General features: G+C 40.2%; 1 protein-coding gene across 1 annotated transcript; it reads right to left on the bottom strand.

The window, feature by feature from the left end:
* Positions 1-4,953: 4,953 nt before the first annotated feature.
* On the bottom strand, positions 4,954-9,248 carry LOC105057876 (chorismate mutase 1, chloroplastic). The gene is given in 7 exon segments (XM_010940602.4): positions 4,954-5,480; positions 5,574-5,602; positions 5,605-5,665; positions 6,244-6,387; positions 7,347-7,433; positions 7,535-7,754; positions 8,920-9,248. Coding segments are annotated over 7 exon segments (966 nt in total). The 5' UTR covers positions 9,114-9,248; the 3' UTR covers positions 4,954-5,249.
* Between the last annotated feature and the right edge of the window lie 15,799 nt (positions 9,249-25,047).

Raw genomic sequence — 25,047 nt, 5'->3', positions numbered from 1 at the left:
CATGAAGCAGCATCATTGTCCGGAAGGCCTCTAGGTGGTCGACTGGGTTCGAGGTCCCGTCGTAGCTTTCGAATTGAGGGAGCTTAAAGTTTGGCAGGATCGGTTCATGCATGATCATTTTGAGAGAAGGAAGGGTCAGTACAGATGTCTTCACTATAAGCGGAGGGAGTGTGGCAGAGTTTCTAGATTCGCCGGTTCATCTCCTGGAGCCTTCGATCCAGGAAGTCCTCTCGATTGCGGGTCTCGAGGGTCTTCTGGCAGAATGAAGGTAGAGATCTTTCAGGAGTAGAATCGTGATCGGACTGAGGGCTCTCCACCCTCGGATTTGTCTTTCCGAGAAAGACGGGGTGACTGGCCCAAGTGGCCCGCCCTACCACCGAATTTTGAAATTCTGGCGACGTTCTCTCCAACCACACCGACGCCTGTGGCTGTTGTTGCTGTTGCATGACCTGCACTGCTTCAACGAGGCCTCTGACCTGCTGAACCAGCAGGTCGAATTGCTCTGTGCCGACCACCGTCGTCGAAGGAGGAGGGGAAGCCTGGGAGACTGGAGGTGAGGCCGAAGCCTGAGATCTGACCGCAGAGGTCGTGGATCGCCTGGTGGATGCTTTGCGGGGAGGCATCGGGCGAAGATTTAGTAGAGGAAGGAGAAGAGGATGTCGGAGAAGATGATTGGAATCAGTCTCATTGAGCACTCCTTTAAGAACAAGGGTACCGCGAAGACACAGGACCCTTCCTCTAGCGCCAATTCTGTTGGTGCAAAAATTTGCCGGCATCGGAGAAGCTAGAGCTGGGATGACCGCGGCCGCTGTCGGGACCTGCAAAGAAAGTCTAAACTGGAGTTGGGGGTGCTCCAACAAGACCCTCCGACGCTCAAGTCAGTTCTCTGCCTCAACAAGAATGAAGTGCTCGAATGAGAATTTTAGCAGAGTTTTGAGATAGAGATTAGAGCTTAGAGAATAACGTATCTGGGGTCCCTTTTTTATAGGCGGAGGGCGTAACAGATTGATAGCGACGTTTGTAACTGCCTGGTAGTGGGCCGTTCAAGGCCATAAGGAGTTTGTTGCGGAGAGTAGTGGCGTCAGGGGCTGTTCAGAGCCACGTGGAGCTTGTCGCGAGGAGTGGAGTGGTGTCTGTTGTCGTGACTTGCCAGAGAGTGGTGGAGCCGCATGGAATCCGTTGCAGGGAGTGGAGCAGGGTGGCGGCTCTTGTCGTGGCTTGTCAGAGAGTTCGGATCTGTTGATCGAAGCTCGGCTAGGATGCCTGATGAAGCAGAGCGGCTCTTCACATCGTCGTTCTGGGAGAGGCCCGGATGTTCTGAGGTTGCTGACGTTTCAGGCGAAAGTCATCTGCTATAGGAGCTCGGACGAAAGCTTTCTGTTGGTGACGTCCGGTTTCATGCGGAACTCGGCAGAAGGTCGACCGGTGGTGGATTTCGGATGGCGTTGGAGAGGGTCACCCGCTGGGAGGGGGTCTGGAGGGTTCTGAGGAAATCCGATCGGCACTGTTGAAGTCCGACTGACATTATTTAAGGCCGATGGCTGGGGAGGTACGGCAGACGCCGGGGGCAATTGGCTGTTGGGGGAGCCCGGCTGCTGGAACCCGTCTGTCGTAGAAGTGCGTCTGACATCTATCCGCTACAGAAGTTCGGTCGGAGTCTGATTCTCGTAGAAGTCCGGATGGGGATCGTTTATTGAAAAAGCTCGGCTGAAGCCCGCCTGCAACAGGAGTCCAGAAGGAATTTGTTCACAATAGAAGCTCAGATGGAGGCTTACAGTAGAGATCCGACGTGGACCGCTCGTAGTAGAAATTCGGAGTAGATCGCTTGTAATAGAAGTTCGGAGTAGACCATTTGTATTAGGAGCTCGGATGAAGTCTACCTGCAATAGAAATTTGGGGCAGAGGTCCGGCTCCCGTAGGAGCTCGGATGAAATCAGAAAGGCGGTCGACCGTCGTAGAAATATGGGTGGAGTCGGGTTGCTGTAGAAATCTGTCCTTGGGGAAGTTAGGCCGTGGACGAAGTCTGAAAAATTTGGATTAGAATCTATCATGGCTGGAAGAGATCTGGAAGAGGTCTGGAGAACGATCGATCATTGTAAAAGGTCGGTAGATAGTGAAGCCCGGAGAGCATTTGAAGCAGTCCGGTGGACGACTGAAGAAGTTCATCGTTGGAGAAGTCCAGAAGGGCGTTATCATAGCTCAGACAATTGGGGGAGTTTAGAAAAACGTCACACCAGGTCGAAAATTCGGCTGTCGGAAAAATTCGAAAAAGATGCCGCACTAAGTCGGAGGGATCTCGAGAGAGTTGGCTTCTTATGAACTTCGGCTGGGGTATTTTATACCCAACACGGACAAAGTCACCTTGATCTCTATGTCCATCAGTCCGGTCTCAACGTCTCCCATGCTAATCTCCTAAATTCAACTTGCTCACAAACTTGTTAAAAGTAAACTCTGGTCGTAACATCAAAAATCCTAATCCTAGAAAGCAAAATTGCAGTCAAAGAATGAACCAACAAAGTTAAGAAAATAAAATAAAATAGAGAAAAGAAGAAAGGGGTGAAGTAAGGATGGCAAAATAAAATTCGATCCATCAAACCCACATTTAACCCATCATAAATGAATTTAAATTTAGATTAAATGGATTTGAATCGTAAATAAATTAATCTATTTATGTTATTTATTATTCGGATCAAGTTTGAGTTGTAACTTTTTGACCTGTTAATCCATTTATTATATGATTAGGTCAAATATCCATTTTACACTGTTATCTTTGAACAATGCCCCCTTTCTTGGTTTGACCATTGAACCATCATGGGCTCACGGCGATTTAAATTTTAAACTACTGGTCTATCTTATGGCCATTGAATTTTAAACATTTCACTTCACCCACGTGGCCTATAGCCTAATGCAGGGAGTCTTTTTTTTGTCGAGTAAACAGTCTGATTTCTACTTCCCAGAGACTTCTTGTAAAGCCCTAATCTATTTTTTCTTTCCTGCCTTCCTCTCCTGAATCTACAGGGTCATCCCTGAAAGATGGACAAAATATGATTCGATCTATAAAATTGACTCATATTTAATTTATCATAAATAAATTTAAATTAAATAAATTAAAATTATAAATAAATTAATTTATTTAATTCAATTAATATTTAAATCAAATTTAGATTTCAGATATTTAATCGATTTAATCTATTTAATATTTAGATCGGATTGAATCAAAAAAATTTGTTTAGCCTATTTAACCTATTAATCTGTTTAAGATCTGTTTAACATATTTAGAACCTGCTTAACCTATTTTTGATCCATTTAATCTGATCTATTTAATCTATTTAACCTGTTAAAAACTTATTTAAGCTAACTTGATCCATTTAATAAATGAGTTAAGTGGCCGGGTTGAATTATCTATTTAATAAATAGATCAGATTTAAGTCTGAATTTTTGATCTGTTTAATAAATAAGTCGGATTCAGATTCATGATTTTTTGATCCAACCCACATCGATTCGATCCAACCCAATTGCCACCCTCACCATCCCCACCCCTTCGATGATGATGAGTTAGCCCCACTATCTTGTTCCACTATCGGATCCACCTAAAAGCACCCTAGCACCGGCGATCCTCGTGAACCAGGAAGAGCCTAGCAACAAGGGTGTTGGAGGTGGTGCTTTGCCCCATTACCTTCTCCATCCTCGTTGTCGACCACCACAAGAGCAGAGCCCTCAATTTCTACTACGACTATAAGTAATTTCAATATCTATTCCCAATTTTTTTTTTTGATTATTTCTTTTTGCCCGTCGGATCCGACGGTCCTGACGATAGATTTTTTCTTTGATCGGTGAGTTTTTTTATAAAAAATTGTAAATCCAATGGGATGAGTTCATGTATTGCATGTCAGTGGAATGTAGTTGGGTTTGTGTACTTGGAATTCCAGATGTACCCGCAAGTTCACTATATAATGAAAAAGGAGGGTTGGCAACTACTTCAACTTCATCATGGATCAAGCAAACAGCTTCCTAACCACTTTCCAACTATAAATTCTTATTTTGAAAGCTTTCTAAATAAGTTAAACAAATTATAAAGCTAAATAATTTGATCTGATCTATTTACTAAACAAATTAAGTAGATCGAGTGAGATAATCTATTTAGTAAATAGTGCATGTTCAGTTTTTAAATCTCTAACTATTTAATAAACAAATCATATACAGGTTGGGCCTTTTCTTAATCCGATTCGACATCATTACCACCCGTAGGATAAAACTTGGATTCACCTTTCATCAATTGCATTGTAAGATTGCCTTCCCTTTTTCCCTCTCTCTATTAGGAGCCCTTCTCCTAAAGAAACAGCTGTGGTGGTTGCCTTTGGCAGCCATCGGACATGCCTCCCCATGAATCCAGGAAGACACCGAGAGAGGATCGAGCCTTACGACGTACGACCCAACTAAAATGTGGATACCAATGAGAGGGACTGCCCCAAGAAATCCAGTGCTTTTTCTAAAGAATACAACAAGACCACATTCCACTCAGTTCTCAGCCATCTTTATGAAGCCTTTGAATAAAATATAAGCATGAAAGCTTTCTCAATGATGTCCGACATGTATGCCGCGGCAACAACTAACGAGAAAACAAAGCGACCACCGATTTAGAGAATTAGCACTCCAGCAATTTATCAATCCTGGACGCATTCTGTGCCAAATGCCATGCCTTAGATAAAATCAACATGTGGATACCAGCAGGCAATATTTTAATTAGAACATCATTTTACAGCAATTTAATCTAATGGCTTTTAGCATCCATTGCACATTCATGTGAATCACAGGTAAATGCCAAATCATAGATGAATGAACCTTTAGAACAACTCTCAATGCCTTCATCAACAACTGAAGCATGGATCAGTCGATAGAAGGAAATTGTTTTTATATACTGGAAAATATACCAACAAGTTGAGCCACAAAGGATTCTAGTTAAAATTAAGCTCATGGTATTGATTCCAACTGCGAAAGGGGTAACATGAACCTAGGCCTGTGAGCTGAGCCACAAGCTTTCCACTAGATCTATGGTACTGTTAGCTGGCGAGATCCCAATCTCCACCAGCCTAGTTTGAGCTCTATGGAAAAGAAGCCGCAACATCATCTACATGTATCGAAACCACAATCTGACTTATAGGACCTTGACGAGCAAAAATAAACATGAACTGCTTTCTTTTTTTATATCAAATTAACTTCAGATGCTGGTAATTTACAAGAGCACACATTTAGTCCAGCCTCCTTAGCAAGTACTCCACTTGAACTTCCTTAGTCAGGGGCATAATCCAGTGGCCATAGAGCTCGGCAACTAAACTTGGTGTTATTTTATATACTGGTGGGGCATTGTTCTCACCAACAGTGATCTCCTGCCCAAAGATTCTAGCCTTTACTTCTACTCTCTTTTTGATTGCTGTTTCTACTGATTCATATGTCAGCAAACGCATCAGCTGTTCCCCATCCTGATAAAACCCAATAAAGAAAACATAAGTTCAGAAGCCAAGATAAGAACAAGGATCAACTAACAATCAAAGAAGACAAACTCATAATATTACTTGTGCTTTTATCGCAGGTTCATAGACACGGGTGCCTCTTGGAACTTGGCCTCAGCCACAAACTTGCCGTAGTGGATTCTCTTTGACAGAGCCTGCATAAAGAAATCAAGATATGGTTATGACCAGACAAAAGAAATTCCCAGATTAACAAGGGAGATAATCCGTGGGTCGAGGCTGCAAACAAAGTGACATGAAGTGTCGAAGGAGCAGTAACTTTAACACAACAAAATCAAGGGCTTTTAGATTTGCTTCAGAGATTGCCCAGCTGATATCTCCGAATAATGAAAATAAACATGAGTGCCTCTATGTACCATCATGTGGATTACTATGTATGATTTTTTTTAGGCAGAGCAACAGCCTTCACGGTATTTATGTTCCAAACTGCAGAAAGACAACTTAAAAACTACAGATGGCATTGTAGCATTTAGCAACAAAAAGACAGAATGAATCTGGTGAGCACCTAGAACATCATTCATGATGGAAATATCAAATCTCCACATAGTAATTAAAACTTAAACAAACAGGACGCAGACATGTCTCATCCTACATGTTTGCATGTTGGCAACAACAGAGTTCTAAGCTGTGCAGGATGAGTTATATCTGACAAACTTGCAGATCAAATTATCCAGAAAATGCAGAACATGCCTTTATGTACTTAGATTATGCACACCTGCAAACAAATGGTGTCACAAACAGCACTAGATCCGCAGTTGCCATCATTTCCTTCTTTAACCAATCTTGGAAGTAAGTCACTGAAGTACATGTCCCATATCGTCTTATTTATGTTGATGGTATCAGCAACTGGATGCAGAACCTAGATCACAAAAGAAACCAAAGGCTGCTTTAGAATGTTAAAAGCAACAAGTTAATTAACAACAGTGTCAGTACCAGCAAGTATTTGACAAAAGCAGTGATCCTGATCTATCTATAAAACATTTGGTCACAGTAGAAGCCAAGATGCATCACTTTCTTAACTGTTCATCATCTTAACACATTGTATGCCTCAGCAGGGATGCACCAATGCAAAATAAAACATGCTGTCTCCCTGATGAAGCCAGCACAGTTGCAGCCTTCAAATAGCAGTGTTAAGAATCAACAAAACAGGAGGCAGGCATTGGCATGGTAAAGAAAAACAAGAGAGAAAGGAGAAAGCATGTTATGTGCAACTATAGATAACAAATCTTGGCATCAGGGGAACAGGTCCTCGTGAAGATGATTGCCATAGCATAAATATGATAGTTTTACGGCATCTATCCATCTATGATCATCATTCTAATTCCAAGCTGAAGTTCATAAGAACACTGTGAGAACAAGTATTTGATTGCAATAATAAAGCATCAAAGGTTTGTATCTTCATCAAAAATTTCTAGAGCAATTACTATAGAGAGCCTCCCTCAACCCTGGATAGTGAGGTGGAAGTGCATGGTTCACTGCACAGAAATGGCAAAGAAAGTAAAACCTTCCCCTGGACTAGGTTTTCGTGCACTTGAACATGCAAGAAAACTTAATATATGTCATCATCCATCAGCCACTTACTGGTTTCCTTACAATTACCACTAAACCTATATAAGTGAATTAGACAAGACTGCTCATTTAAACTAGTGATCAAATTATTCAAAAATATTGTGGTAAATACAAGCTCACATTTGTTGCAACACCTTGTCAAACAAACTGAAATATATTCCTCCTATGCTCATGTTATGTAAGCATTCAAAAAGAAGAATACATAATTGCAAATGTGGTTCTATAAATTCTTCATGCATTTATCCATACCTTTGGATACTGAATTGGTGGCAACATAGGTTCAGGCAGAGCTTCTGGGAAGAAAGGATGCTCATCTGGGCTCTTGTATCTGCCAACCTAAGTTGCAATAGGAAGGCAAAAAATTTGTCAGGATTAAAAGGGCAAAATACTCTAAGTCTCTAAGTATGTTTGATCTTTATATTAAAGATTCCACTTACCTGTGAGTGGAGCTTTTCTGTTTCCCTGACCATAAACTCAACCAACGAGCCATCAAAACCATCCATGTGGAACACATTGTGATTGTATGTATCAGCATTATAGCAAAATTGCGCTCTCTCCAAAAGGTTAAATATAATTGTATCTTCTTGGCGAATCAATGAGTGCCTTATTCCATCAAGGGTTAATATTTCACTTTGATCTACTCTTTCCTTCTCCAGCCTACAGATGAATAATATCATAAATGGAAGCCAAGATATTTTTCTGTGATAGATGAAAACTAAATTTTTGAACATAGAACTGATGCTGATATACATGATCATGATACTGGCATTCTAATAGTTGCCATGCCTGCGTGCAGAGAGTAAAGTATTCACAAGCATGTACATGTAATTTAAAAAAGCACTCGTAGCACCACAGTGATAAAAACAGGAAAAAAAAAAAAAAAAACGCTGGCTGTCTATTACATAGTACTACGGCAATAATGCAAATCAATTTATTTCTTTGGTTCATGCTAATCCACTCTTAGTAAATTCTAGAAATATTAAGTCGTTTCAAGCGCATAAAATCAGCAAATAAAATTAAGAGGGTTGCACCCTCCTAAGCTCGTAGCAATACTAAAACCTCCTCTATACTCATTACTCAACATTCTGATATTTTGTGAGTAAAATAGATAAAATATTTTCCCGGTAGAGCTTGAAAGGACCGCTGATCAAATGTATTCGCAGCCAAACTTTAAAGGATCCTGGACCAAAATTTAGCCTTCATCCTTCTAAGTCAAATAAGAGGGGCACAGAGGTAGGTTACCTAAAATATTCAGATTGGAGGAATGGAAAGAAAGCAAGAAAGATAATTAACAACGCTTGACCCATAGCCTTTAAAAACAACCAAAATAACAAAAAAAATCTTTATAAAAAAAAAAAAATCCAACGCCCCCAAAATATGTTTTCCTCCTAGAAGAAATGGAAGACGCCTTCATGACCTTCCATTGCAAGTTCTTCTAGCTGATGGATACATAACAAAACTCGTTTCATGAAATTAGAAGTTAAGGTTGAATTCAACAACATCCAAAGCATAAAAAGGAGGGGGGGCAAACCCAAAGAACGAAGCTGTACTCTTATTTGAAGCACAAAGTTAAAAATCAAAAGAAATATACAGAACAAAACGCCTCCAAGCCATCAAAAATCAGCAGAAAACCAACAGCACAACAATAACCAGCCCAACAATCAGATCTATGAAGCCGGAAAAACCATCAGAAGAGAAGTAAAGATAGAAATATAAGATTCCAAAAATCCAGAACGCAATCAGACCAATAAAGGAGGCCTGATTTGACCAAAGCCAATGAAAAATCCGATAAACGGGCGAAAAAGGAGCGGCCTTTTGATACCTGACAGGCTTCGTAGAGCTTTGGATTGAATGGAGCTTCATCCCCGGCGAGGATGATACAAGATGACCGATGTTCGGTCTTCCCATGGTTCTAGGCATCGGGACGCCGAAGAGGCGCGGGATCGAAGGCCTAAAGAGCTTGCCCTTGATTGGAGATGAAGAAAAGGAGGACCGATTCGAGAGCTTCAACTCCATGAGAAGAATGGAGGAGAGGTTGTAGACGAGGACTGGGCTCCGGAGAGCAGGAGAGGAAGGGGAAGGGGAAAGGTGAAGGGAAACAGGAGAGAACGAGGAGCGGGGAAACTGGAAACGGAGCCGGAAGGGGTTGGTGGATGGAGTGGGGTATTTATAGGGAGGAGGAAACCACCTACGAAGCGGGAGTGGGCCCGAGCGGGAAACTGGGTGTCAAAGTGAGGGTTAGGTAGGAGGGGGCCGTTTGGCGGGAGGTGGCGTGGTAGGTGGGTTTGGAGCTGCCCTCGGCGGACCTGAAAAATGGCACCACCAATTGAAATAGTTAGAACTGCAGGTGCTTCAGTTGTCAGATTTTATTATTGGTTGATATTGAAAGATCATTTGGTAGTTATGGTAATAATCCATCCTTTAATTGAAGATGCGTAAGATGAATTGTAGTTGTGTTACCCTGACGTGCATTGATGTTGTGGATAATCGAGAATCATTCCAAGGAACAAGGAAACTAGTGGGATCAATGCATTGTGTGATTTGATTGCGTCAAAGGACAAGCAACGAACCGGTCTTCGCTATCATGCATTATCTCATTATCACACCAGTTCATTATGACATCCAAGATTCAACAATGTACCCATTCAATTATGTCATTTAGGATTTTACTCACGCTCCTGGTAAAAAAAAGGAAAAGATTACATTTTCTGTTCCGAATTAAACCATCATATTAGATGCAATATATGCCAGATTAAAGAATAGTGATGCACGTATCATAGAGTTGGCTGACGTTTGCTTGAACCAATATATATCGAAAGCTAACTAAAAGAATAAAGAGATTCCAAATTAAGGTTCAAGCCTAAATCTCATCAAGGTCGTTGAGCGGCTTGCCTAGCATTAAATGGATGGTGGTTGACGTGGGTACCTTAAAATGACATGAAGTTTCCTGAAGGAACGGTCCCCAAGGATTTTATCCCTAGCAAGATCCATCAAGGAAGTATTTGGATGGAAAAAGATAAAATTTAAAATAAAAATAAAAATAAATAATTTTTATTCAACTATTTCATTCAGATTTCAATTTAAAAATGAAATAGGGTAGTCCAATACCTCTAAAATCCAATCCCAACTGTAAAACTCAAATTTTTATTTTGATTTCAATTTCAATTCTGATTCTGATCGCAAATTAAATACTTTGGGAGATATGGCTATTCTAATTTTTTTGTTCCATTCTAATTCTAATTTTGATCGCGAACCAAACATCATCTAAGAAGGATCATGGCATCGCTTTCCAATTAAAAAACTATGATTGCAAGATTTCCTTTATAAGGCGAGGGAGGGTTGTGAATGAGGTCTTTGATCTTATTGTGGTTTTAATAATATGGAGGGCACCAATAATCCTACGTCGGTTGTGAGTCAAAAGAGACTCGCGTTTATAAGTAGAAAAAAATTCTTCCTACGTGAGGCATCTTTTAAAGGACAAAATTGTGAGGCCCATGGACCAAAACAGACAATACCTCACATAACAGGCCGAGCCCTTATATGCAACAATAGTGCGCAAGGTTGAGGTCCGCCTCGGTTCTCTAATGCTTATGAGCAGAAAAAAAAAAAAAATTATATGAAGCATCTTTTAAAGAAAAAATTATGAGGTCTATGAACCAAAGCGGATAATATCTCATGTGATAGACTGAGCTCTTATCCGCAACCGACCATATCAAGATTATAGCTTTTGAACCTAATGCAAATATATGGGGCACCCTTCTAGGTTCATGCTAAGTATACAACAATAGTGTGTCTTGATGATGAGAAGGTGGTCCATCGGATGCTTAAAGGGGATCCCATCGATTTGTCCTTAAAAAAAAAAAAAAAAATCAGAGATGCTGAAAATTATGCCATCTTGTCAATTATCTAAGCAGCAGCTAGTCGGTGGGATGTTGTACTATGAAAAGGATTCAGAGAAACGGCACAGGTGCACGGAATCCAGCAGCTTCCTGTTGGATTGAGCTCAATGATGTGGTTCATGAGTAGTTGGAGAAAGAAGAAACCCACATGCCGAAGGAATTTGTAGCGTGCTTCGTAGGTTGGGGAAGCATCCTAAGCAAGTTGTTCATGTCCCAAGGGCCTATTTGTAAATTATCGATGTAAGTAAGTGGTGGTTAAAGATTCTCGATTTCTATGAAGTGTCTTGGAACGATAGCATTCACAAGTATGGATCAAAGCTACCTGGTTGAGCTATTCTTGTTGCGGGTAAAGCTCCATGAGATGGGTTCTACAAATTGCTACTTCTAAGATTAAAAACAAAGGGGGAAAACATGCTCTTTCATGTTCAAGGGATCCAAGTGCACAGAATGCTCATTGCAACAAATAGGCGAATCCAAAACAAATTTATCTGTTGAGGGAGATGGAATAGAATTGTTGCAACATCCTTCTAGCTAGAAAATCCAAATGTTGGAGCACTGCCATATAAGATGGACTCTGAGATCAAATGAGATGCAACGACGAGATTAGGTCAATCCATATCCATGTTTTGGCTAAGCAAATTAGAGAGATTCCCAATCTCACGACAACCATGGCAATTATATTCCTTCCCTAATTGAATTTTATTTTTTGTAGGGTGGTATATATCATTTGAAAGAGATTATAGGCTTTTCATTACGAAGAGGTGGAAGTAGTTTGGATCCTTTTGTTTGTACAAGAAGTTCTTAAAATAAAATAGTTCTAGAAAGTGCCGATCATGTCAAACATATGGATACGCAGGTAAGCTTTCTTCCCCCTCTCTTTTTTTTTTTTTTTAATTATTAGGGAGGTTGAAACCACCTGTTTTATTAAAAGAGAAATGTATAGAAAAAAAGAAAGGTGACCATGTAGTTCAAAAATCTATCATGATCAAAAGGAAAGAAAACAGAAAAAAAATTGAAGCTTTGAGTTCGTTGCTAGGAACTTCAATAAGGATTAAAAAGCTATTAATTTCGACCAGTCATTTCCTCATCGATCAAAGCTAACAATATCTGCAAAATAATTTCTTAATCAATTTGTTCTGCTTATCAGCCATTCCTCCAAGAAGGGGAAATTTTAGATAAATCTAAAAAGAGAGTCTGCTTCTCAAACAAAGATACATTTGTTTCGTTTCTTTCAGAGGCTCCAACTAGCTACAATTATCATGAAATCCCATTCGCACTTTAGATGGCAACCTGGAAGTTGGTTTCTCGAAGTGGACCATAGTTCTTTTATAGTTCGTGGTGGAACCACTGGATATTTTCCTTGCGATTTCCATCCGAAACATAAGAGAGTAAGTGCAACCTAAAAATAGATGATTGGAGCATTCATCTTCCTCTCCATACAAATCGGCTAAATTTGAATTTATTTCTCTAGCAGATTGTCATGATGTGGAAGCTTACCTACATGATTCATGACGTAGGTAAGCCTCCAGTTGCTCAACAGCCATCTCATGGCTCCTCCGGTTTTCCGGATCTCTGCCGTTTACTTTGACTGGTTCATGGCATTGTACTTGGCGTCCTGGAGTTTCCTTGCATTTTCTATTCCTCGAGTCATGACAAGATTTGCCTATACTTAACGATACCATCAGAATTTTCCACCCAAAAGCAAAATCTTTAGGCAGTTGCTGTGATTCCAGCCGTTTGTGTTGCCCATATAATCTCACAGAAAGGTGTTGCATTTTGTATATAGTTAAACTGCAGTGGGACAGCACATTGGCGATCATCATTTCGAAGAGATCGAGGCACCATTTCTGTTGCTTAAACGAAGTGATCACAGAGCTCAAAGGACACTGCACTTCAGCCCATTAGTAACAGGCTTAGATAAGGAGTCCAAGCCCATCCCTTGCATTGAAAGAAGAAAGAAACAAAAAGGATTCAAACTTGTCCTAGATGGACCAATCTTTGCAGTCCAAGGGCCACATCAGCATCAGTACCAAGAACAGACTCCTTGTCTGTGTTGCCTGTGCAATGACAAACCCTGATCTGCCAAGAGGACATGATCTATTAAGCTGCAAGACCTCAGTTCACCAAAAAGCTACAAGACCTCAAACTGGGCCTTACATGACATGGCCCATGCCTGAATCCTCTCTGACTCGGTATGAAGTGTTGCCTGTCTTATTATAGACTGAAGGGAACAAGCACTTTACTTGTTAACATTTTTTTTAATAAAACTTACAATTTAAGAAGCTGTAGTCTCAAATTATTAGCTTGCCCCCACGAACTAATCTCAACTATTGGCTTGCCATCATGTTCGGTTCTTAATCCTTGGTGGGCCCATATAAGAGAGGATTTTTTTTTGGTGAGCCTATCAGGGGACAATAAGGAAACTAGTGGAATCTTTAATAAGCTGCTAAGGGTTTTATAGTCAATGAAGAATAATGTGGTTGGAACGGAGGGTTTTGAAGGAGACCGCAGCTGGATATGGAAAGCAGTTGCTTCTAATCCAAGTGTGATTGACTTTAACTTTGGGGTGACATCTGGTCGGTAGCCACTTGTCCCTGAATTCCAAAAGAGGGAGGTTTCTCCAAGGATTTCCATGAGAGAGCGCAAAAGGTTGATGTTGATCTTTGAAATGGAGTGCCTTGTAAGCAAGCATGAATGCAATCTTGGTAAGAAAATTTATTACATCCATTGGAAAGAGGGTCCTATCTTTGCTGTTGTCAATTTACGTGGACTCAACTAAGTTGACATGGGTCTCACATGACATTCAACCACAATTAAGGTTCTTAATTTGGAATTTTTTTGAATGACTGTATTTGGTTGGAGAAAATTAAACCCTGCAATGAGAATAAAATGAGAAATTTCCTAGGGAGAATCCCATTCACACTCTGATTCTGAAGGGAATGGAACTCCAATATTTCAAAATTTGATTCCTAATCTTCTATAATATTTAAATCACATTATGATTCGAGTCACGAATCAAATATATTGAGGATTATGGCTATCCAAATCCCATTCTGATTTTGATTCTGATTGTGAACTTAACGCACTTTTAGCATCAGTCACATGCAGCGCGAGCGGAAATCGTCATATAATCACGAGGTGTTGTGATCCCAAAGTGATAGATGCCGTCTCAATTTTAGCCCGTGCACTCATGTTTTTATTTCTTAAGCAACAGCTGAACTAATTGAATTGTGTATTTAGAGGTATGGGTGGAAACGCTTTACAATAGATAGAAGTTCGGGACCATTGATGGAGGCTCTGCACTTTTCTTTGCATCCTAATAGTAGAGAGTCTGTTGGAAATAGATCTTTTCAAACGGTTGGTTATGATTGCATATGAATAACCCAGTCATGCAGAAGCTAAGGCACAAGCAATCAAATGTGTGTAATATATCATCAAATCCAGCAGAAGTTCTCACGTTGCACATATGAATTAAAAAATCATGCTACTTGTTTAGAGGGGAAATCATTGGATACTTTAACTTGAATCTCTCTCCAAACAAAGTTTTCTTTGGGAACACATAAATAAGAAGGATGGTGACACTTGGACCTAAGTTATCATAGATGTCCATTAGATAAAGGGAATTTATTCCACACTCTAGAAAGGACTCCTCTAAAACTGACTAATTTATCAAACAAGGAAGTATTTAAAAGGAGTGATATATTTAGATCTGCTGCATACAATGCTTGATTCTATTGCAATTAATATGATAACAACTTGATAATGGATCCCTATACACAAAAATTGGATACAGTTAAGTATCCACTGAGAGAATCTGGTACGCCCGCATAAAATTCAGGAGTACGTTGCTTAAATTCAAGAGATTTGCATGGCATTTCTGAGAGAAATTCTGAGGGCACAGGTTTAGTGTTATAATGATTTTGTCAGAGTGTTTTATGTAAAGATCCTTTAAGTATTGTTTATAAGAATGCAATATATAATGATTAAGTAGCACCATCTGATGCATTAAAAAAAAAAAAATAGTACCAACTCAAATATCATTCATACAAATAATAACAGTACATACATTGATGTTGAGGTGGATGTCTTATCAGGACACCATCTCCTAGGACTTTATCACACGATGTAGGAAGAAAAAAGAAATAAAATAAAATAATCAAAATACGTGAATCAGCCATAAAATGGCTCGTCTCCATGGGGCATGCAAAATTCACTATGAAAAAAAAATTTACAAGAGGAGACATTACCCTAAATCCTTGTACACCCAATTCTCTCTCACCTAAAATTCTCCCTCCTAAAAAGTTCTCTCTCTTGGAAGACCCCCTGAACCCCTAAAGTGCCTGACGTCCACTATCCAAGAGTCTCGTGCTCCTCTCTCAGCGACGCACCTTTTTTCTTCTCTCTGTGGGCTCCGTACGGCGCGTCCGCCTGGGTCGCGCGTCCCGCGCGTTGGCCACTCGGGCCGCGCTCCGCCGCAGCTCCGCCGGCCGTCCTCCACCACCTCGACTTACGTGCAATCTTCAAAAGTCCATATCTTCTCTGTCCGAGCTCCGTTTTGGATGATCTTGGTCTCGTTGGACTCTATTTTTCATCGTAAACCTCGCTGTGGGCTCAATATGGGCTGAATCTCGAGGTGTCAAATCCTAACAATCTCCATCTCGACTCGATATTCGACCTCCTCCAAACTCCGAAAGTTTCTGGATCTCCTCGCCCCATGCCCTGGAACAATCATCTGCTGATCATGGATGGGCAAACATGGGAGTCGAGCCAGACCTCTCGATCCCATCTCCATCGTATGCTGTACTCCTCCTGACCTGAGACCTACTCGGGGCATTGTCTTGCGGCAATAGGAATCTCACCTTGCGATGTCGCCTCTCATCCTCCCGAGTCTCCTGTCTCATGTTTGATCCACCTCCTGGAGCTCCACCTCGTTCTGGGCTCTACCTGGCTCCCGAAGCTCCACCTCGCATTGGGCTCTCTGCCAGGTAATAATGTCCTCTACTCCCCTTCTTCTCCTCCAGCACAATCCTAACGCCGCATAGCACCCTCAGGATTCCTCCACCAGCTACCGTCCTGTAGCCTCTCGAATCCAGTCTGCTAAGTTAGATAAGATTCCGTCTGAAATTGGATATGTATCGGATCTCTCCCAATCTCTTCACTGTACTATCATGTGTCCTCCAGTTGACCGTCCCAATACCTCTGATCGCACAGCTCGATCCATCCGGCAAATATACAGTGCCCTCACTGTTCTCCAGGGAATCAAACTGCTCCTCTCTGCAACATACATGATAGGGGCACGCAGAATCTAATATCCACTACTGGAAAGAAGTAGATACCTCGTCAGATATCTCCAGGACATCTCTATCTGAATCGCTGTCGGCCGTCGCTACAGCAGCTACCGTCCGATTTTTGAGTTGAGGGCAATCTCTGACTAGATGCCCCAACTCCTTACATCGGTAACACCTGATTTTGCTCAAGTCCCTCCTGGACTTGGACCGCCTTCGTCGCGGTCTCCTGTCGCTCCGTCTACTCCTCCTGCTCCTCCAAAAGCCATCAAAGCTGAGTTACCGCCACCTGAGCTCGAAGCTGGGTTCTCCCTCCTGAGAACCTCGTTCTCGAGTATCAACGCGATGATCTCGTCCATCTTGATAGTGCTCTTCCTACTAGAAGAGCAGTCACCAAGGACTCGTACGAAGGAAGAAGCGACGCTAGCAAAACCAGCGTCCTGGTCTTCTCCTCAACATTCTCACCAATGCTGAGGAGGTCGGTGAGGATCTTCTGAAAGTGGCTGAGATGCTCCTGCACGCTCTGTCCCTCAGCCATCCGCAGTTGGTAGAACTGCCTCCAAAGGAAAAGAGTGTTAGTGAGAGACTTCGCCATGTACAACTCTTTGAGCTTTGACCACAGCACTGTCGGAGAAGTCTCGCTCAGCACATGAATTACCACCTCATCCACCAGGTACATACGGATGGTGCTCACCGCCTGCATCTGTAGCCGTTTTCAATCCCGCACCTCCATGGTGGTCGGCTTCTCATCACACAAGAGAGCATCGATCAATCTCTGTTGGATGAGCACGTCCTTCATCCTTACCTGCCACAAGGAGAAATTGCTCTTACCATCAAACTTGTTAATCTCCATCTTGATTGATCCTATTTTCTCCATCTTTAGTCTTGCTCACCACTGTTGCAATCTGCGTTCTTATACCGTCTCGCTTTGATACCACTTATTGGGTGGATGTCTGGCCAGGACACCACCTCCCAGGACCTTTTCAGTACCACGCGATGCAGCAGGAAGAAAGAAGAAACAAAATAAAACAATCAAAATACGTGGATCAACCATAAAATGACTCGCCTCCACAGGGCATGCAAAACTTCACCATGAAAAAGAAATTTTACAAGAGGAGACCTCAATCTCAGCCTTGTACACCCAATTCTCTCTCACTTGAAGTTCTCCCTCCTAAAAAGCTCTCTCTCTTGAAAAACCCCTAAACCCCTGAAGTACCTGACGTCCGCTGTCCAGGAGCCTCGTGCTCCTTCTCTCTCAACGACGCACCTTTTTTTCTTCTCTCTGCGGGCTCCGTACGGCACATCCTGCGGCAAGAGACCACCAAAACCCTCCTTCTCTGTTAAGGCACAGGCCTTTTAAAGGCCTTAAACAAGGTTTAAACCTAATTAGATTAGGTTTAAGTCTCCTAAACAAACCAAATCAAACTTCTGAATTGTCGGATCAAGACCGGAAACTCGCTAGACCATCCGATCGTGATCGGTCCATGGAATAGTATCGTGGATCGTGAGAAACATATGGAAAATGCCACACGATCCATACGATCTGCTATGGACCACCCAGTCTACGATGGACCGGGGTACAAGGCCCAGGCAAGGTGCCTGGGCCTGGGCCAAGGCCAGCCCGCGCATGGGCTGGGCCGCATACCCGCCTGGGCCATGCGTCCGCCTGGGCCGCATGCCTGGGCCACGTGTCCCGCGCGTTGGCCCCGCCTGGGCCGTGCTCCGCCGCCTGCGGCCACTGCTCCGCCGGCAGCCAGCCGTCCTCCGCCACTTCGACTTACGTGCAATCTTCAAAAATCCGTATCTTCTCCGTCCGAGCTCCGTTTTGGATGATCTTAGTCTCGTTGGACTCCATTTTTCATCGCGAACCTCGTTGTCGGCTTGATATAGACTGAATCTCGAGGCATCAAATCCTAACAATTGATTTATCATATGCAGCATTTTGTTTATTTTATTGTGTATCAGCAAACTAATAATGGAGAAAGAAAACAAAGTAGTATGGGATGGTTCTCTAAAAGAAATTTCTCCTCCTTTTTCAGATGAGTTTCCCATTCCTTTAGAACTCCTTTATATGCTTCTACTTGGCTAAGGCATAGATTATGTGTTAGTTGATAGACTATATTTACTAGCAGCGAAGCCAATAAATCGCATATGATCATTTTTGCCGAGCAAAGAATTCGAAGAATTGCAATAGAGAATTCCCCATGTTGATGAGGCCATACTACACTCCTGATCTTTCTATTCGATATCTTGGATCAACTGTGTGCTTGAAGGTCTGATAGGAATGACAAGCAGAGATGCAACCCGGGCCAAGCTGGGATGACATATTGTTTAAATCCAAGATTTCTTTAGTATAGAACTTCTACAGACAGTTGTATTAATAAATGATGGAAGGATAAGATTTGAAATTGCAAGATCATGGAAATAAATAGCAAACGAAGAACAGTGGCATCAGTCATTGAAAAACAATCATGCAACAAGATAGCATTAAATATCGAATAATTATTTCGCTCGAAGAAAAAGTTATTCAATAACTTGCACAGTATGCACAAGCTACTAGTGAATTCATGAATTCTTGAATAGTTTGTGGATCATTCAATTATTAGCAATAATTTCCTAAGGAATCTTTGATGAATTTTATAATTTTGAGGTGTGATGATGGAGATATTATACAATTTTTCGCTGTTCGATGAAGCCATTCACAGTACTACACCGTAATGGGAGTCAGATTAGAGGTTAAGACTTGGGGATTGATGAAAGTCTTTTCAAAAATGACCTCATAACACATGCTATTACAACTCTATAATAAATTTGTCGGCAGATGGGGAATGCTTAGTTGCTTTCTACCCTAAGACCCCTCAGAGAATGGAGAGAAGTGAAGAATGAGGCAAATGTACTGCATCTCTGCTTAATCAGTAACTGTTTATTAGATTAATTGGTTAACAAGATGAAGAAGGAAAGTTTTTTTAAGAAGGATTGAAAAAATTGCAGTAATGGATAAAGAAGCCTTAAAAATGAAAGCAAAGGGTAAAATCCTTCACCTTGTCATTGGAAGGTTAGAGACCTTTTAATCTTGCCGCATTTAAACTCAAACAGATTTTTTTTAATGAACAGGATCATCTGCGGTGTGATTTTTGCACCGCAAAATATGGTGATGGTTGCCACATCATTCATCTAAAAAATGTATGGTACTTTTTCATTTTCATGATGCACCATGTATCATATTGAAAAGTGTTGGACATATTCTCATGATAAACGAGTGCTGTCTGTCTCAGATGTATGTTTTAATGGTTATTCATGATAATATAGAATTCTGTGGTGCAAAAGTTACATTATAAAGGATTCGAGCTTTTTTTTTTTTCAAATGTATTCTTCAAAACTTGCAGGGTTGGGCAACCTTTGCATGAAAAGTTGGCATCAACTTTAACATGCACTCACAAAAGTTTTCACAGTTTTTGTCTAAGCGACTATGTCCACATCCTTCAACCCAAGCCTATGTAGTCTATAACGATATGGACAAAAACCTGGTTGGCTCAGGCAGCTTTTTTATATTCTAACAACAATCCAAACGAGTTTACTTTATGCATGACCAATCTAACTGCTAACATACTATATCTCTTGATCAAATTTTCCAAAGTAAACAAATGTATTAAAGGGGAGCTCTTATATTTACGTATTGGTCAGCAAAATGGCACTAAAAATTATTTCTTTTTCTTACCCTTTAATTCAGTCTCCTCGCAGCTAAGTCAGGTTCAGGCTCATAGACTACCAAGACAAGATCAACATTAAACAACAATTAGCCTACCTTAGTTATAATTAAATTAACTTGGATCATGTCCATCTCATATATAGGCTAGTAGGTGACACTGGCTATTTGCCAAACGAATTTTCTTAGTAGGTAAACTTCGCGGAGAAGAAGACAATTGATTCCAGTCTTTCAAGTTACATTCGTTTTCTTATCAAAGAAAGTAGCACGAGTTGACTTCATTGAAGTTGCCTGGAAGTTGCCTTGGAGTCCCTTGAGCCATAGCTTTGGTAGGAAAGCACCATTTGAAAGGAAGAAAATCTTTGGTGACGAATTTTTTTTCATATAAAAATTTTATCATATATTTTAATTTTTGCAATAGAGGAGAGTTGGAATTTTTTTTTTTGATGGGATGGAGAAATTGTACTATCATAGATACATCTAATAAATTTAAAAAATAAAATATCACAAACAATAAAAAGAATGGAATCAAAATCATTCCAAATCAATCCATCAGAATACTCCACGACCAAAAAAAAAGCAATCTAGTCCACAATCCTACTCACCTTTCAATACATATGAGATGCGCAAAGAAAGGTGCAGTTTCCCACAATGCTCCAGATACCCTATAGCAATGGTTGTCCATCCATCCTTTCTCCCAATCCTTGAAATGTTCAATGGACGGCAGGGAGGCCTTCCGTGGTACCATATTCTGTAATTTTATCCAAATCTGAGGGAAAATTGGACGACCTGAGGTACCCCGAGATCCATGGGGCGCAGATCTAACCTCGGGATGATGGGATTGACAAGGACAATCGGGAATCGAAGGGCGTACGGACACTCTAATCAGCCCGCAAGATTTGGACTTTATTACGATTCTGCCTTGCGAACCAAAATTGGTGGCTTTCAAAGTAAGGTGGATTGGTAAATACTGGGCCGGTACTGACCAACCTTTTGCAGTGGGGACCACTTACATAAGTGTAGTCTTTTTGGGGTTCCGGGATCCTCCAACAGGAATGATCCATGTCATGCGCCATGTCACAATGTGTAGTTTTTTGGGTTCCGGAATCTCCAACAGGAACGATCCATGTCACGTGCCATGTTAGAATGGCTTGTTGGCCTGCGTGCCTGGGGCACCCCTTGGTAGCTTTAATTCTGGTTGTTAGTTATTCGTTCATATAAATGCATTCTTGGGCTTCATTTGGTCCCTTTTGTAGGGAGGCAAATGGTTTTGTAAACAAAAGACCAATCAATTTTAGACTCTTTGTTGGATTGCATCAGGCTGAATTCGAATTGATATCATAAGCTTGATCGAGCGATTGACTGCGAATTAGTGCCATGGCACCAAAGCCAACCCAATCCACAACCACTTGTGGAAAATGTTGCGTATCTGAGTGTGTGTCATGTAAGGACGTCATGATTTATTTAAATTCAATGGTCTCATTATGGGTTTGAGCTATATATTTCGTGATATGAATTATTAGATCATATTTTGTATAGCTTTTGAAGCAGTTACCTCTAGCATAAGCATGGATCACGAAATAGACTTCATACTCTAAGAGTTGTACAAAATGCAATTTAATGATTTACACTATAAAGAAATATCGATCATCATTCTTTCGTGCAAAAGATACAACCCCCACCTGCTCATTATAACCTTATAAGCGGTTCAATGTGGTTGGAATTAGTAACAAGTCCTGAGGAAAGAAAGAGCCACTTTTGGTGCAAGCAATAGAGCAGTTCCATGAATGGAGACAATTAGAAGAGGTTGATATCACTTGAGAATAATTCAAGCTTTTATGTGCCTTTTGTAATTGGGTTAATCTTCTCACAACTTGATAAACATGAGCCCTCCACCAATGCCTTTCTGTAGATTTCACTGCTTTCTTTAGATTATCTAAGGCAAGCAATGAATCAGACATGGTCATATGAAGCACCACAAGGTACATATTGGTGTTTCTGCAGTTAATGTATATGCTGCGTAGCTTTTGTGTTCAACAACCATTTATCATGATTAGGGCTGTAATTCAATTCTGCAAAACCCAGTTTCTGTCCAAGACACAACCCAACCCTGACCCAAACTCAACAGTGAATGGTTTGAATATCAAGTCAAACCAACTGAAACTTTCAGGTTAGGTCTAGCTTTGAGGCTTTTATACCCAACCAATCCACTCTAAATAAGTTGCCCAAATCACATTGATACATACACATCTATAATCATACATACATACATACACATATATATATATATATATATATATATATATGTGTGTGTGTGTGTGTGTGTGTGTGTGTGTGTGTGTGTGTGTGAGAGAGAGAGAGAGAGAGAGAGAGAGAGAGAGAGGACAGACTTAAGTAAACTCAATCGAATTTGAGATCAGATTCGGTCAGATCAAAACTATACAATGAAGGTCCTACATCAATGATCTAAGCCGTTGGAGTAATTTACTATCTTAAAATTATTTGCACACTAAAAATTATATAACTTGAAGACCCCCGATCTATGTATCAAGTAATCAAAAAATATATCTAATTTAATTTTATTTAAGTATCCAATTTTTGACTATTTGATGCATAAGTTAGAGATCTCCAAATCATATATTTTTTTGTATGCAAATAGTTTTGAGATAGTAGATCATATTCAATAATTTAGATCATTGATGTAATACTCCTATTGTAGAATTTTAATTTGACTGGATTTGAGTCCAACTTCGATCAATTTTGTTCTAGCTTGGCTCTCTCTCTCTCTCTCTCTCTATATATATATATATATATATATATATATATATATATATATATAATATAAGTTTCATTCAGTATCCTTCAATTTAAAAAAATGCTGACATATTAAAATACATTTGAGTATTTATACTTGACTATAGATAAAGTGTACCTTTTGAACTTTAGTTCATTACTCTTGAATAGTTAGCAAGTACTTGTTGTCCATGATTTAATTCTACAGCATGCATTGGATGTTTATAGACTTCTCAAAGCACTGATTACATGCTTGATTAACTCTTAAAGATATAATATGTGATACCCGATAAATACTTGGATTCTATCTCCTATAAAACATGAAACCTCGACACATAGGTCTAGGTTTACTAGAACCTATACCAATCCGACATCACCCCTAAACATGTTCTTTTGCCTTTGCAAATTGCTTCCACTTTGTAGGGACATGTGATTCACATATTTGAATTTAACTTGAAAAGGAAATATTGTCTAGGAACCTTGTAAATTCCACCTCCAGTGATAATGGAACCATAATTGGAAATTGGTCAACAAATATGCCAACTTGTTGAGTCTATGGTACGTTGGTGCTCATAGTTTGGAGGAGATTTAAAGTAAGGTGAGAAGACATCCCCTAAGTGTGAAAGAAAATTATAAATATTAATAGGTCATTCCAAGAAAAATATGCGTTAATTCTTTGATTTTGTATGCACGAGCTTATAGATTACATGTTGGAAAAATAAGAATTCTAACGAGAACATAATGTCGCATGGATTTTAAGATATTTTTTGCAGTATCATACACAATTTTAGAGCCATTTCCTTTTCCTTGAGATCTGGCATCGAGATCTCAACATTGTAACGTATTATTTAAAATTTCTTTTATGAATCTATCTAATCATAAATGCATATGGAAAGCCATATAAAAAGGTGATTCTTCCATGAGAATTTATCTCTTTTCTGAGATTTCAAATTAGCTCTTGTTTTATACTCTTTGATGACACTTTATCTTTTCCATGAGTTGTTCATAATGCACTGTAGACATATTTTTAAGATCATAAGTATAATAGGTACAATAAACCCTCGGTTTACAACTTAAGCCAACATTCCATGGCATCAATGGCTGAGCACCAAATTGACTGCTTTAGGAATGCCATTGTCCAAGTTGCCCTAATTTGCAGTGGAGAGAGAAAAATCGGCAAGCCAACCAGCAGAAATACTCTCGGCTACTGCTTGAGCAAATTAAATTAATCGTAACAACATTAAAGTGATACAAAACATCATAGTGGAGAGCCCAAATAAACGGTGCATGGCTTGTAACTTGTATTGAAGGACTTCAAAATTAGAATTGGAACGAGAAACTCTCGTCCCAATCGTTTGGTTGGAGAATATTTTAATCCTGTTCTGGTTCCAAAAGACAACAGAAGTATCTTAATTTCCTAAAATTCAATTTTTATTTTTTCTAATATTCAAATCACATTTCGATTCTAATTCTGATGCCTATCATGAATCAAATACATTGAAGGATACGACCACTCTAATTTTCACTCCAATCTATTTTGATTTCAAATTTCAATTACAAACCAAAAATGATTCCCCAATAAAGTTCAGAATTAAGGATGTATTTGGTTTGTGATCGAAATCAAAATAAATTGGAATAAAAATTGAAATTACTAATTTGATTCATAACTAAAATTGCAAATAGAATTTGAATTCTAAAATAGAGTAAGAATTAAATTTTGAGAAATTATAATATCACAGTTTCTCTCTAAATAGAAATGAAACTTCTCTAACAAAATGGCTAAAATGAGTGCCACTTATTTTCCAATTGAAAGACCAACTTCTCTCAATCAAGCATGTCCTAAGTCATGTCTAGGTGGGATCAAGACCTATGTGGCTCATCCATAACCCTTTCAGACCCAACTTGGGACCAAGAAAGATCCATCGTACCGACTAATGATGGTTGGAGAAGTCTCATACATTGTATTTTTACACCTATTACTGCTTATTCGCCCATGATACCAATTTTTCTTGAATACTGTGTCCTTGGCGCCATGAGAGACGGAGAGCAAGATTTTCTGTTGCCTGCAACGGCGGAGGGGAGGCCAGGGATAACGCTTCGTTGCTTTCACACGAAGGGTGCCAGAGGCGCATCCCATGATCCACAAGGGCCTGTGGTACGGGAATAAATGATGAATGGAGCTTTTTATGGTGGCCCATGTCATCAATGCTGGTGTTTTTTTTTTTTTTTTTTTCTGTTTCCTGTTACATCTACCACACTCCCCTACA

Source organism: Elaeis guineensis, chromosome 2, assembly GCF_000442705.2.
Source record: "Elaeis guineensis isolate ETL-2024a chromosome 2, EG11, whole genome shotgun sequence".
Lineage (NCBI taxonomy): Eukaryota > Viridiplantae > Streptophyta > Magnoliopsida > Arecales > Arecaceae > Elaeis > Elaeis guineensis.
The sequence above is the reverse complement of the archived record's forward strand: the minus strand, read 5'-3'. Positions and strand labels throughout refer to the sequence as shown.